Source organism: Biomphalaria glabrata, chromosome 2 (genome assembly GCF_947242115.1).
Source record: "Biomphalaria glabrata chromosome 2, xgBioGlab47.1, whole genome shotgun sequence".
NCBI classification, from domain to species: domain Eukaryota; kingdom Metazoa; phylum Mollusca; class Gastropoda; family Planorbidae; genus Biomphalaria; species Biomphalaria glabrata.
This window is the reverse complement of record NC_074712.1, coordinates 4,538,466-4,552,913: the sequence shown is the minus strand read 5'-3', so window position 1 is coordinate 4,552,913 and position 14,448 is coordinate 4,538,466. Positions and strand designations below refer to the sequence as shown.

General features: G+C 38.1%; 1 protein-coding gene across 1 annotated transcript; it reads right to left on the bottom strand.

The window, feature by feature from the left end:
• Positions 1-117: 117 nt before the first annotated feature.
• LOC106050319 (chymotrypsin-1-like) lies at positions 118-8,117 on the bottom strand. The gene is made up of 6 exons (XM_056018810.1): positions 8,009-8,117; positions 7,064-7,278; positions 6,186-6,410; positions 4,908-5,118; positions 3,891-4,010; positions 118-669 (listed from the first exon to the last, which is right to left on the bottom strand). The coding sequence occupies exons 1-6, from the start codon at positions 8,040-8,042 to the stop codon at positions 566-568; spliced, it is 909 nt and encodes a 302-aa protein (XP_055874785.1). The 5' UTR covers positions 8,043-8,117; the 3' UTR covers positions 118-565.
• Positions 8,118-14,448: the final 6,331 nt, after the last annotated feature.

The window sequence follows — 14,448 nt, the reverse complement described above, 5'->3', positions numbered from 1 at the left end:
AAAATCTAATCAGAAGAAACCTCTTAAAGAAACTTCTAAAAGAAAAAAATCCTTCACCAAATGAGCACTGGTCCCTCTAATGAAGAATCAATTACAAACAGAGTTAACAATGGGTAATTAATTACTGTGTTATTTTATTTGGTATCGAACAAGGGAAATATATCGTACATGACATATGTGGTGGTATAAGTTGAATTAGTCCCCTTGAGGAGGCTTGGTGGATGAAAGAAAACTTGCTTTTTTTTTTTTCGTTTGTTTGTTTTTTTTTATGCATTTAAAAAGCAATCATAAAGACATTTATCCAGATACCCCTTCTTTCTCCCCATCCTCCGTGCCCAACTAATAGAAACAAGGAGTTGGAACATAGCACATTGTCTGGTACTGATAAATCTAAAATCATGAGATTGTGCTAAATAAAAACAATTGGTATAAAAAAAAATTATAATCGCACATATGGTTAGTCCAGATCTATTACAGATTTAATCCCGACTGATACAACCTAATTGATACAATTACAATTAATATAATTGTTTACAAGTATTTTTAAAAGTTTTTTTCTTGTTGTTTATTGTTCTTCGCTAGAGCCATCCAAATTACTGTAAAGATCTTTATTTCTGTTAATCCAGCTAATAAATCCAGACACTCTGGTATAGACTGTTGGGTAGTTCACTGCAAAATATAATATAATTATCTGTGAATACATCGTCTAGAAATAGTCTGCATGTATATATATATATAGTATACAGTAAATTAGGTATAGAGTAAATCGAAGGTGCACAACGATAGAAGGTTTACAGTAATACGAGATGAAACAAACAGAACAAGCTTACAGTGAGTGAAAGTTAGTATTACTATTTTGAATCTAAACCGTATTTCATTTTTAATAGATCTAGAACAACAGTAATACATGTATACGGGTGGAAAGATTTTATAGATTTTTTTGCTTAGTTTTTGATTTGTGCAACCTTCATGAGCCATGCGCAGTCCAATCATTTGAGGGGGGGGGGGTCAGTGTTCCTACTGCCTTTTAAAAGTTACTTTAAATAATAATAAAAAATATGATCCAGTCTCAATTTGAGCTTTGGGTCTTGAGCCTACGCGACACGCTAATCACTGAACTATTTAGGTGCTTATCAAAATAGAACATTATATATGTATCTATTGTTAAGCCATACTCTTTACAGGCCTGAGAGAAGCTGGACATTAGTGACTATGCATCGTCCGCGAATAGCGTATCTCTTACGAGGGTGGTTCTGATTTTAGTTTTGGCCCTCAGTCTGGCAATATTTAGGAGTTTGCCATCAAATCTGGAATGGAGATATATGCCTTCGGGTGGATTTGTCAAACGCGTTGTGGATTAGCAGTGAAAGTAGTATTCCAAATAGGGATGGGGCCAGGACACTTCCTTGTTTAACTCCACTGTTTATACTGAAACTTTAGGAGCAGGCACCGTTGAACTGCGTAGTACCTATCATATTTTGGTGAAAGGAGTTATGAGTTTGGTTTAACAATTAGCACGAAGAAAACAAATGTTATGGGACCACCTGCTACATCACCAACCTCCATCCTCATAGACGATAACAAGCTGGATGCCTTAAATGAATTCTATCTTGGCACCACAAATCAAGATGACCTGTCTCTAGAAGAGGATATTTAAAAAAAACGCATAGGGAAGGCTGCCTCGACCATCCCTAAGCTCAATATATTGGGAAAAACAGAAGCTCACTACAGCGACCAAAATGGAAGTCTACAAGGCATGCGTTCTGAGTACGCTACTGAATGGCAGTGAATCTTGGACCATCTACGCAAAGCAAGAGAGAAAACTAAACTCATTCCATTTGTGATGTCTCCGAAGAGTCTTGAAAATCACATGGAAAAGAAGAGTGTGCAATACTGAGATCCTTGCACACACAGGTATTCCCTGCATCTTTACAGTCCCCAGACAAAGCCGCATGCGCTGACAGGTATTCCCTGCATCTTTACAGTCCCCAGACAAAGCCGCCTGCGCTGGCTTGGACATGTTCGCCGGATGGAAGACAATGGCATCCCGAAAGTCATCCTCTATGGTCAACTCGCGACTGGCTCAAGAAAAACTGGTCGCTCCCACCTCCTTTACATTGATGTAAAAAACGGGACCTCAAATCAGTGAAAATCAATACTGACCATTGGGAAGACATAGATCTAGACCGCACTAGATGGAGAGAGACAGTGACCAAGAAAGCTATGGACAGTGAAAGAACATGGGCCTCAGCTCTGGAAGAAAAACGTACAATACAAAAAATGGCCAGCTCCTCTACCACCGAAGCAAAAGCCACCTTAACCTGCGATATTTTTGAACGAGAGTGTATCTCCAAATTAGGGCTCCACAGCCACATGAAAAAGTGTCTGAGATTAAATTAATCAGAGTCGTTCTACGACTGAAGGAGACCAAGAACACTAATGTTAATTCCATACTCAAAGCTTAATATAAACTTTCTTAAAAGCATAATATTAGTACGTGGCTCCGCTTACTGACTACATTTTGTTCTAGAGGCTGTGTTTTGGTTCCAATTTAACTTTTTTGTTACCCAAAAATGGATTGAAGCAAACTATGATTGGACGCGTAGAACGCAAGGACTATCTTCTTTACCAATAAAACTAACTCTCTCATTGTGGTAACTGTTATAGTTATAGTTGCAATTAGCTTAATAATAAAAAGGATCTGTAGACCTTAACGTAATAAACAGCGTCTCCTATGTATGCAAATAATATTTATTTAGAATTATTTTTCTAATTCTTATCAGTTACATGAACTTGTATTCGTAAACAAACAAACGCTTGATGTGCGGTCAATATATGCTTCAATGGATTACCAACTCTTTCTTTGAGGAACCATTCACATAAATATTTGAAATAACTTTGGTCATAACTAATTTTAATTTCAGCAAACTCTTGACTGTACGGTAGAAGCTAGTTCTGCATATTTAGACTTGATCCCACTAGATTAATATAAGTTTGACGTAGATTACTGTTATGTAGAGAGACAGGGAGTGAGAGACAGAGAAACAGATGGAGAGACAGAGAGAGAGAGAGACAAAGAGTGGGAAAGAGAGGGAGAGAGACGGGACAGAGAGGGGTGAGAGAGACAGACAGATATATATATAGAGAGAGCGAGACAAAGAGAAACAGAGACAGATAGAGGGAGGCAGAGATAGAGAGACAGTGAGACAGAGAGAAAGACAGAGAGTGAGACAGAGAAAAAGACAGAGAGACAGACAGAGAGAGACAGAGAAAAAAACAGATAGAAAGACAGATAGAAAGACAGAGAAAGAGACAGAAAGAGAGAGTATGTGTGTATATGTGTGTATCTATGGTGACAGTAAGAAGAAGTTAGAGGTTAGTTGGTGGCTGTAAAGTGTCTTACGCTGTCTTAAAACACTTGACCAGTCCAGGATGCCAGAGTGTAAAGACGGTGTTTTTGTAGTGAGCTAGATTTTATTCAAAATACCATTTTATAATATTTATTTCATTTCAGTTCAAGTTGAATTTGTTTGAATTTGTTTGTAATAAAGGTAATAAAGGATGGCTGCCTGGTCGTGCGGTTTGCGCTCTGGACTGTCGGTCGGACTTATCGATGGTCCCGGGTTCAAACCCTGCCCGCTCCCATCCCCCGTCGTCCTGCGGGAGGTTTGGACTAGGAAGTAATTATCTTCAACTCTGAAGGAACATCCGAAATAAGTAAAAAATTAAACATTAATCTTTAGTTGTTGTTTTTTTTTTCAAGAAGAACTAATTGTAAGTTCAATATGTTAAAATTAAATACGCCTACAGCGGTTTAGTTGTCTACCAGCAAGTTTGCTGCTACAAGTCAACGGCCGTCCACTACGCTTCTATTTTGAAGACGCTCTTACCGTCACAATAATCCCAAACATAGGACGCAACTCCAATGAGGTAGCGGCGTCGCTTGAATTCACACATTAGTGGTCCGCCACTGTCTCCGTTGCAACCACCTGCAGGTTGTACATCATCACCTTTTAAAAAAAAAAAGTAAGCAAAATAAAATCGCTAGGCGGTGGTGTCGTATCCAGTGTCACAGGTTCGAGCCTCGGTCGGCGCATGCCCATATTTTCGTAGCATTTTAATTCACTACTTTCTCTCTTCAAAACGTGGTCCCTGGTGCTGCTATTCATTTATGTCTAATATATGTATGTATCACATTTGTTTAAGCACCTAGCTTCAACTCTATGTTTCCTTCAAAGAACAATAAATTTTAGAGAACATTAAAAATTACTTGTTATCGACAATTATAAAAGGGAACTTTTGATAAAGGGAACAGTTTAAAGACAAGTTTAAAACCTACTATCAGTTACAGAAAAAAAGCAAACGGATGATAACATTTAGTTCTAGAGTAGAGCATATAATGTTCATTCAATTATTGAAACATATGTCCGTTTTAAGAAGATTTAAGAATCTTCCCACTCTATTCTTGTGCCAAGGGGGTGGCTGAGTGTTTGGCTTTCGAATTAGGGGTCCTAGGTTCGAATCTCGGACTGGGATTTTGAAATTCGGGATTTTTTAGGGCGCCCCTGAGTCCGCCCAGCTCTAATGGGCACCTGACTTAAGTTAGGGAAAGCAAAGGTGGTAGGTCGTTGTGTTGGCCACATGACACCCTGATCTAATGGGCACCTGACTTAAGTTAGGGAAAGTAAAGGTGATAGGTCGTTGTGCTGGCCACATGACACGCTGCTCGCTAATCGTTGGCCACAGAAACAGACCATCTGCCCCCATAGGTCGCAAAGTGTTAAAGGGAAACTTTACTTTCCTTATACAGCCAAATGAATTCCTAGACAAATTGTTTATAATACTTGCTCAGGTAAACGTATGTACAGTGTGGTGCTTGATAAATGACTATGACACCAATGACTTACCACTTTCTCCTAGGACACAAACATGATTCCGGTCAATGGTCGCGTCTACTTCCAGGTGTAAGGCAACACATTTCTCGTAGGTCAGTTTTCTCACTTTTCCCTCCAACAGAACCGGCGAGGCCGCTGGACCGAGGTAATTTGTAAGTCCCCAGCCGGAAATGACGCATTCAGAGTTGTCGAAATTCAAACCAGGTGGAGCTAATCTGATTGGCTGTTTGGTTAAACGTCATCGGAGAGAAGTGGAATGAAACGTAAAAATTTTTTATAGAGAGTGAAAATATTATCTTATTATTATTATTATGTTAGAAATGAACGAGTAGTCATTCTCTGGCGCTGCCAGGGTCGAGTTTCGCTAAAGAGAAACAAAATTCATCGTAGTCCCTTTATTATTATTATTATTGCATTCGCAAGTAAAAACAAGCAAAATATGTTTTTAAAAAAATATATTTTAAAAAAAAGGTAATCTAAGATGAAGAACTCCACCTTTACAACTGTACTTTAACAGTGTAGAAGTTATCTCCCTTATCAAATGAAACAATTTATTACCAATAATTAAGTAATTCAGAATTGGTTAATTTTTTAATGATTCGTGTTTCTTTATGTACCATGAGTAATTGTTTAAAGTGTCAACTTGATTGAAAAAGGCGTGTGGGAGAACTGGCGTGAATGATTAAGAAAGGGGACTTAACCCTGCAAATTTAGCCATATCTGTGAATACACAAGTATTAATTACCCTTGATGGTATGTAACAAAATAACTAATTACCAGCAATTAATTGAAAATTGGTTCATGACTTCTCTATGCCAATGAATAATTGTGCAAATTATTTTTTTTTTTTAATAAAATGAAATTCGTGTTAAGAAAATAACCAATAAAATATTTTTTTTCTCTATTTATTCGCATTTAAAAAGATACTTTTCCATTCAACGAAAGTTACGAGGGTTATGACTCCTGTAGGAATCTATTTAAACATATATTGTGACTTTTATCAGAAGCAATTTAAACAAATTTTGTGACTGCTATTGAAAAATATAAATAAAGAAATTGTGACTGTTACTGGAACTTATTTAAACTAAACACATTTTGGTGACTGCTATTACCAGCGCACAAATTACTACGTAAATACTATGTATATCTCTAAAGCTATACCTGGACATTCTCATTGTAGGTTATACGATTCTTTAGAAAGATCAGCCCCATGTCATTGGGGAAACCCAGATCTGGGTTTAGAGAGAACAAATTACTACGTAAATACTATGTATACCTCTAAAGTTATACCTGGACATTCTCATTGTAAGTGATACGATTCTTTAGAAAGATCAGCCCGATATCATTGGGGAAACCCTGATCTGGGTTTAGAGAGAAGTTCTCATGACGCTGATAAGCCAAGACCTCCAGGAACTGGGTGTACTTCAGGGGAGGGGCTTGAAGATTCAGAGAGCCGACCTCCACACGAAGAATCTCGGCTGGGTATTTTCTTAGGCAGTGCGCAGCGCAGACCAACTGGGGAAAGTAACAGAACATTTTTTATATAGCCAGATCACAGACCTATATATATTATATCTAGACTGTATAACGGAAAAAATTTTTGTCGATCAGCTCACAGACCTATATATTGAGATTATCATATAAAACTAAATCTTTTTATCAAACTTTGAGGGAAGTCGCCCCGAATCTAGGAAAATCTACCTTTTCTAATGATCTTTAGTTTTCAAAGTTTAGAAATAATGGATTTGTATTAGAAAGGGCTGTTCATCACATGACTATATATTCACGCAATTATATAAAATAATATAAATATAATAAACAATATATCCCCTTGACAATGGTTGGCTGTCTGGCCGTGAGGTATGCGCAATGTTACCCTCTAGAGTCCTTTAGCCCTTCGGCGTACCTTTACAGCTTACGACAGTCCCGCTTATCTTGCATCATTCACACTGCATTCACCAACCAATCACTAGCTTCTTCTCACCGTTAGGATAGAAACACACATACACACTCCATAACACAAATACATCATCTATCTCAAAACGTCAATAGATATACAACTTATCTTATAAAATTGAATGACGTTATAAGATGTGACAGAACGTCACCGAAAGATCCAAGTATCATCTTATATCGATAACACAGAAGATAAGAGACACAAAACATACTACGTCACGATCGATGATGACAGCTCCGCAGTAATGGTTCCAGACGTTGTTCTTGTAGACCTGGAGGGAGGCTTGATATGGACGAGAGTACAGCTTTGATGGTACACCATTGATGATCTTGGACCCTGGACCTCCGTCAAAGGTTCTCTCAAGCAAGTTCGTTGCATCGTCTGGGAAATGAATTCCAATATGATCCACCTTCCCAGACGCCCCAGCTGTTGCAAAAGAAAGTCAGTAAAGATTAACAAGAAAAAACATTTTAAATAGAACCCACAATAAGCCTAGTGACGTAGGTGGTGTCAAGCTTTTTTTTCCATTGACGTCATATTGAACATTTTCATTCATAAAACACTCTAGCCAAAATTAATTTTCAAATCAATATAACAGTCGACCTCGAGTTTTTGCGATGTGGCCAATTCAAGAATTGCTTGCTTAAGAGCACAGGATATTTATCTCGATAAAGTAACATTTGCATTAGAGTAATTCTCCGACGTTCAACATAATAATTACTTTAATTCCAGCGAAGAGAAACATTACTATGTCGCCTAAGTCATCCGTAAGCAAAGTGAGTCCTTACTCTATGAAGTCTTAAGCACTTATTGTTCCTTAATTCTGTCTTCTAGCTGACCCGTTTTTAATCGTTCGTATTGACATTTCGGGAATTCCCGATTATATTACCTGTACGCGTCGGACACTATTACCCCATTTCTTGTGGCTTGTGTGCATTACAAGATATCCTTTTTGAGTAGGACTGTACATGTTCAACAACAAGTTATGAAGGCCTGGATCGCCTCTCTGGACAATATGTCATTGAATAGAAAATATATATATATATATATATAAACCGGACATTTTCCTGTGCTTGACGGAGCGCGTAATCTCGTCAAGGAGTCCATATCCTCACTTTACCTTACATCCGTAAAACATACTTCTAATATTACTTACCAAAGAGAAGTACTACCACTGTCAGCCAGTTCATAATTCGGACAAAGTTCACAAAATGGGGATGAGTTCTGTACGTTTATATCGGCATGGACATGAACAAAAACACACACAAGTAAAAAACAAAACAAAACATCTGTCAATGTCCCCATACATCTAGTATTTACTGATATTTGGGTAATAAAAACAATCTTAGATCTTATCGCGCATGATTTGTACGTTCCTGTAATAGAGACACTGGCGGATCCAGGGGGGGGGGGGGCGGTAGGGGCGATCGCCCCCCCCCCCCACTCAGCCGACTCCCCCCCGAAGGGGGGGTGCGGACGAACTTTAGTATAGGATTCGCACAATTTGTATACGAATTTATTACTTATGTTAAAAATATATACTAATTATTTATATTTCAACCTATTTTTACATTATTTCGCCCCCCCCCCTCTAGTATGTTGGCCGATTTGGTGGGGTCGGGAGGGGGCGATGGTATCAATCCCGCCCCCCCCCCTTAACTTTCGAGTGGGGGGGCGGTCCAATTTATTGGTAGAAATCACAGCCTGCTAACAAAATCAATTAAATATCTATATCCTTGTAACTTGTTATTGATATTTTAACCGATCTTTATATTATGTCGTTCCCTGTTTGCCGATTGGAGGGGGGAAGGGACGAATACCTCTTCTGCCCTTCCCTCCTAAACCCTTTGAGTGGGGGGGGGCGGTCCGTTTTTATTGAGAAATCATAGTTTGTGAACAAAATTAGTTGAATTAATATATAAATTTTATATTATGTCGCTCCCTTTCTGGTATTTTGGCCGATTCGGTGGGATGAGGGGGGGGCGATTGCATGTACTGCCCTCCCCACTCTAGCCCTCTGAGTGCTGGGGGGGGGGCGGTCCTTTTTTTGTGGAGAATCATAGTTTGTGAATAAAATTAGTTGAATATCTATATAATATAAACTACGTATTGATATGTGACCCATTGTAAATATGTCGTACCACAATCTAATCTCAAATTGTATCCTTAGAAAATTTAAATGAAAAAGGGTTGTACCAGGTGGGAGGGGCGATACATGCAGTCGCATTTCCCCCATTGGACAAATCAATACTTTTTCTTTTTGTATTATAGTTAAGAAATTACAAAATTTAAAAAATCTGTCACTAATATAATTTATATATACTATAAATTAAATTTTTATATCGAGTCGCCCCATACCTATTCTTTAATGCCAAATGCAATCTTTAGCAGAAATTAGTAAAGGAGAGAGGATTAATCGTTTTCACTCTACCGCCATTCCCATTTCCAGACAGAGTTTTTGTAATTTCACATGAAGTTATCATAAGTATTTTAAGAAAGACTTTGCATTGGAAAAGTTAGAATTCAAACGAAATTTTTCAGTATAAGAGTCATGATTGAGATGAGTTCTAAACTCAAATAACGTTTTCATAGTCGCCTTTTCCAAACCTTTACTCAATCTGATATTTTTCTAGCTAAATAAATTTGGGACAATAACTCACAATTTATGCTAGAGTTTTCTTGAATACTATTTATCGAATTAGTTTGTTTTTTTCGGCGGCGATCCTCAAAGCAAAAATCTATATACGTGGGGTATCCTATCTTTTCAAGGAACAAATCGGTTTTATTTGCAATGTATTATGGGCCTATAAATTCATATTAGAATATTTTTCAAGTTCAACATTATTCGAAAGGTCGTTTTTTAATAGTATGAATAATGAGCTTCAGGTGAGGAGAATGCGTTTCTACAGTGAAGAATGCAAGAAAACGCTTTTGGCGTCGGGGTTTCGCCCCGAACTCCATTTATGAGTAATAAGTTGTAGATGTCAGGAGAATACGTTTCTGCAGACAAGAATACAAGAAAACGCTTTTGGCGTCGGGGCTTCGCACCGAACTTCATTTATGGGTAATGAGTTGTAGATGTCAAGAGAATGCGTTTCTGCAATGAAGAATGCAAGAAAACGCTTTTGGCGTCGGGGGTTCGCCCCGAACTCCATTGATGAATAATGAGCTGTACTTGTCAGGAGAATGCGTTTCTGCAGTGAAAAAAGCAAGAAAACGCTTTTGGCGTCGGGGCTTCGCCCCTAACTACATTGTGAAGAATGAGCTGTACTTGTCAGGAGAATGCGTATCTGCAGTCAAAAAAGCAAGAAAACGCTTATGGCGTCGGGGCTTCGCCCCGAACTCCATTGATGAATAATGAGCTGTACTTGTCAGGAGAATGCGTTTCTGCAGTGAAAAAAGCAAGAAAACGCTATGGCGTCGGGGCTTCGCCCCAAACTTCACCAGAGAACCTTATAGCGCTGCCCCAGTTGTTTTGGTTTTCGCCGAAGGTTGAGAAATGCTGCTTTTTTTATTCTCATATTTATATATATATATATATATATATATATATATATATATACATATATATATATATATACACATATATATGTGTGTGTGCGTGTGTGTGTGTGTGCGCGCGCGCGCGCTGTATGCACATTTATGCGTAGGGTTAGGGTTTACTGGGCGTTAGGGTTAGGGTTTGGAAAAAAATCGCCCCCCCCCCCCCACTCCAAAGTTCTGGATCCGCTAGTGAATAGAGATCTACTCAAAGTACAGAATGTGTCAAAATTAAAATATCCTTTAAAAATCTATTGGTTGCTTGAGTTGTTTTTTTTTTCTGTATCCTAAAATGTTTTTAAAAGTATATGATCCTGTTCCATTAGATCTATTTCTTATGTAAATAAATATCATTTCGCAGTCCTGGTTTTACAACCATTCTGAAAACCACAACATAGTTCCATAACCGACTCGGGGTTCGTCGCTTTATTGAATGGAAATATAAATAGTGCTCTATAGTACTAAGTGCTGTCGGGTACTAAGTGCTGTCGTGTCGAGTAATGAGAGTTATGAAATAATTCTGAAAGTAAAGATAATTTTTTTTTATTCTTGTAGAAAGCCAAGGATATTTGTTTTCTATGAAATGATTTGATTGACATTTCTAAAAGTAAACTTCGGGAAGACTTCCTTTAGTTGTAAGCAACAAATTTCTTACACATAAAGCGAAGATGGTGAATTACTAACACAAATTTGGTATATTTCTGAACATAAAAAGAGTAAACTCTCTGGGAGAAGGGGACGACCAGAGTTCGAATCTTTGTAGTGGATTGCGTAGGATTTTGGTACCTTCCTAAAACCACCAAGGTCAAAAATGTATTTGACCAATTTTTAAGGGTGGAAAGGGTTGCAATTACAAGAGGGTTAGCACCTGTTGGTGACTTGAGATGTAGCACAATGCCCTGCTAGATTTCATTGGAAGTCCCATAGCTAATTGAGTGGTTCAGGAATAGAGAATCGTGATCATCGGAGTGGCTTAGTGTGAAACGTGTTGTCAATGTTTCAGAATTGTCCCTCGTTACACTAGGGCAGCAATTAGGTAAAGGTGCTAAAGCATCTTGGGACACACAAAAAAAAGTTACTTATTTTAGTAAATCTTATCTATAACTATATACCATGCCCAGAGCATTATTTATTGTGAGAAAGCGGAAAAGGTGGGGCAATAGGAAAGAAGTTGGTTCTGTCTGACCTTGACCAGAACTGAAACACATGGCGAACTTTCTTAAACAATCTGCAGTTGTGACCCGTCAAGGCGTATAAATCTTAACCAATGTGTCAGACGGAAATAGTTGGCAACACTACTAGACAGTTAAATAATGACGTTCGCATTTCGTGTGACAAAATACGTCACGAACAGATGGGACTGCTTACGTAGGTATTGCACTTTTACTGCAGCTTATTTAAGGTAAAATGTTCAATTGTAAAAAATGTCTAGTCTAACTCTGAGGTGCTTAGATAATAAGTCACACATAAATAAACTAAAAAATAATAATAAAAATATAGCTTTTATTTATCGCTATTTTCATGCTTATAGCATGATCAGAGCGCTGTGGTCCAATCTCATTTGTGGAGCAGTTGGTGGTGGTGGGGGGGAGTAGTGGGTATCTGGGAGAAGGCTTTCCGTGCTGTCTTTAACTCTTTCTTTCCTAACAGACGATACCAACGTTGATTCCACCAGAATGTGGTAAATAATTACGGAGAGAAAGAGTTAAGGCAGCTCAGTAGACACAACCCTGCTCGAGTCGGGTGTCAAACCTCGAGCCCGCTTCATGGGTAGCCAAGACAAGCCAAGTTTAAACGTACTAAGCCTCTCGACCACGCTTTTTACATTAAAGGATCATCCATAACAAAGGTTAAATTGAGTCATCCACAAAACAAGTCATGGGCAATAAAACTATTCAATAGACGCCATGAAAATTTCGATTCTAAACTTGTAGTTTTTCAAATTTAGAAATCTAATTATATATACAGTATATAATTCTCTTCGTGGCTCAACCATGCGAGACACCACGATGAAAAAAGTCATGGAAAAATAACTCTTTTCTTTCTGCAAGTCGGACTAGATTTACCCCACGTAACTTAACTCTTTCTCTCCGTAATTATTTACCACATTCTGGTGGAATCAACGCTGGTATCGTCAGTTAGAAGGAAAGAGTTAAGATAAACTTGAATAATAAATAGAACTGCCTAGAATTAATCTTGTTTTAAGAAGCACACATAACGGAACTTGCATTACATGAAAAAATTTCGTACAACAAAGTAGCGCTGACAAAATGGTGTGTTTAAAATAGTGCCGAGGAAAAAAAAAAGTGTATCTCCTATCAAATAGGCCTTGATCTAAAAATCATATATATCTGGAGGCAGGAGTAACTCGTTAGTTTTAGGTGCCAACCAGGGGCGGACTGGCTATATGGGCATTCGGGCAAATGCCCGGTGGACCGGTATCCTAATGGGCCGGTAAGACCACAGTAAGCATCTCCTTTTTTGAAATCACCTCTGTATTTTTTAAGATAAGGGCCGCATGAATGCCACTATTAAATTGTTCATTTTTTTATAGTATTCCTTTTTCAGGGGAAGAGGCCCCTGAGCGAAGTATTTTAAAAAAATCTTTTACAGACTCTGCTAAGGCCTACTAATTTAATCTAAAATATTTTCCGAAATAATGTAATAGCCTACTTATGTAGAGCTTCATCCTATTAGGGCCTATACATTTTGCGATTAAAAAGCAACATAAAGCCTTTATTCCTTGCAAGGACACAGTGTTCACAGTAACCATGTGTACATTTTGCGATTAAAAAGGACAAAGTCTTTATTCCTTATAAAGACATATTGTTCACTGGATGTCCATCATATAATATACAATTTATGGGCCGGATGGTATAGAAATGCCCGGGCCGATTTTGATACCCAGTCCGCCCCTGGTGGCAACCAACCTTTTGTCCTACACGTTAAGCTTTTAAACGTTATCAACGACAGCACCTCGGAGGTGGTTAGGGGGGCTGGGGACGCGAGACAGCGGGTAGATTGGTCATGAGGCCATAATCTCCAAAAGCACTAACTCATATTTAACAATATTTTCATTATCTGTTTCAGAACAGAAAGCAATAAAATAGATTCTAGAACCAACATGTTAGACACATGCAGATCTAGGTAGTGTAAAAGACGGAATCATTTATTTCAAAAACAAAATGCTGCACATATTAGAATGTCTGGTTGCTGACACGCAAGTCCTGGGTTCGATCCCCATACTAAACAATTTTTGTCAAGGACAAATGAAATATAAACGTTAAATGTTTTCTTGGAGGTTCAGCGAGTGCCGATTTAAATTATTCTGAGAGCGGATTCAAGCGGTGGTTGATTTTGAAACCAATACGATGCCAATGCCCATGCATTCACATCGTATGACCTCAAAACCATCCATTCAAAGTTTGTTTGTTTCTTTGTTTTCTTGCGGTGGTTGATTTTGAAACCAATACGATGCCAATGCCCCTACATTCACATCGTATGACCTTAAAACCATCCATTTGAAGTTTGTTTGTTTGTTAGTTTTCTTTTCTAGCGGTGGTTGACTTTGAAACCAATACGATGCCATGCCCACACATTCATATCGTATGACCTTAAAACCATCCATTCGAATTACTTATTTTTTTTAAAAAAAGGTACTATCTTTACATTGGAATGTCTTAACATTTAGATTACTCATTTTTGTCATACACTAAATTTGTCTTGTTGGCTGGAGGGGGGCCCACCAATATGTTCTTGAACCCGGGCCCACGGGTACCTTACTACGTCACTGAACTAAATAACATTTTTTTTAAATAATATAGACAAAATCAAGTTAATAAGAACTCTAATACACGCAGTAGACTTTATTTATAATATTCTTTAACAAAATCTAACTCACTACATTAATGCAATCTTTCAGTCTCACGTTCTGGAGTCGTCTGTCCTTAGACCAAATGACGACAGAGCCACCTATCTTACATCATTAACAACCAATTGCTAACCTCTTCCTACCATCCCCATAGAAACAAACAAACACTTATACATACACACACA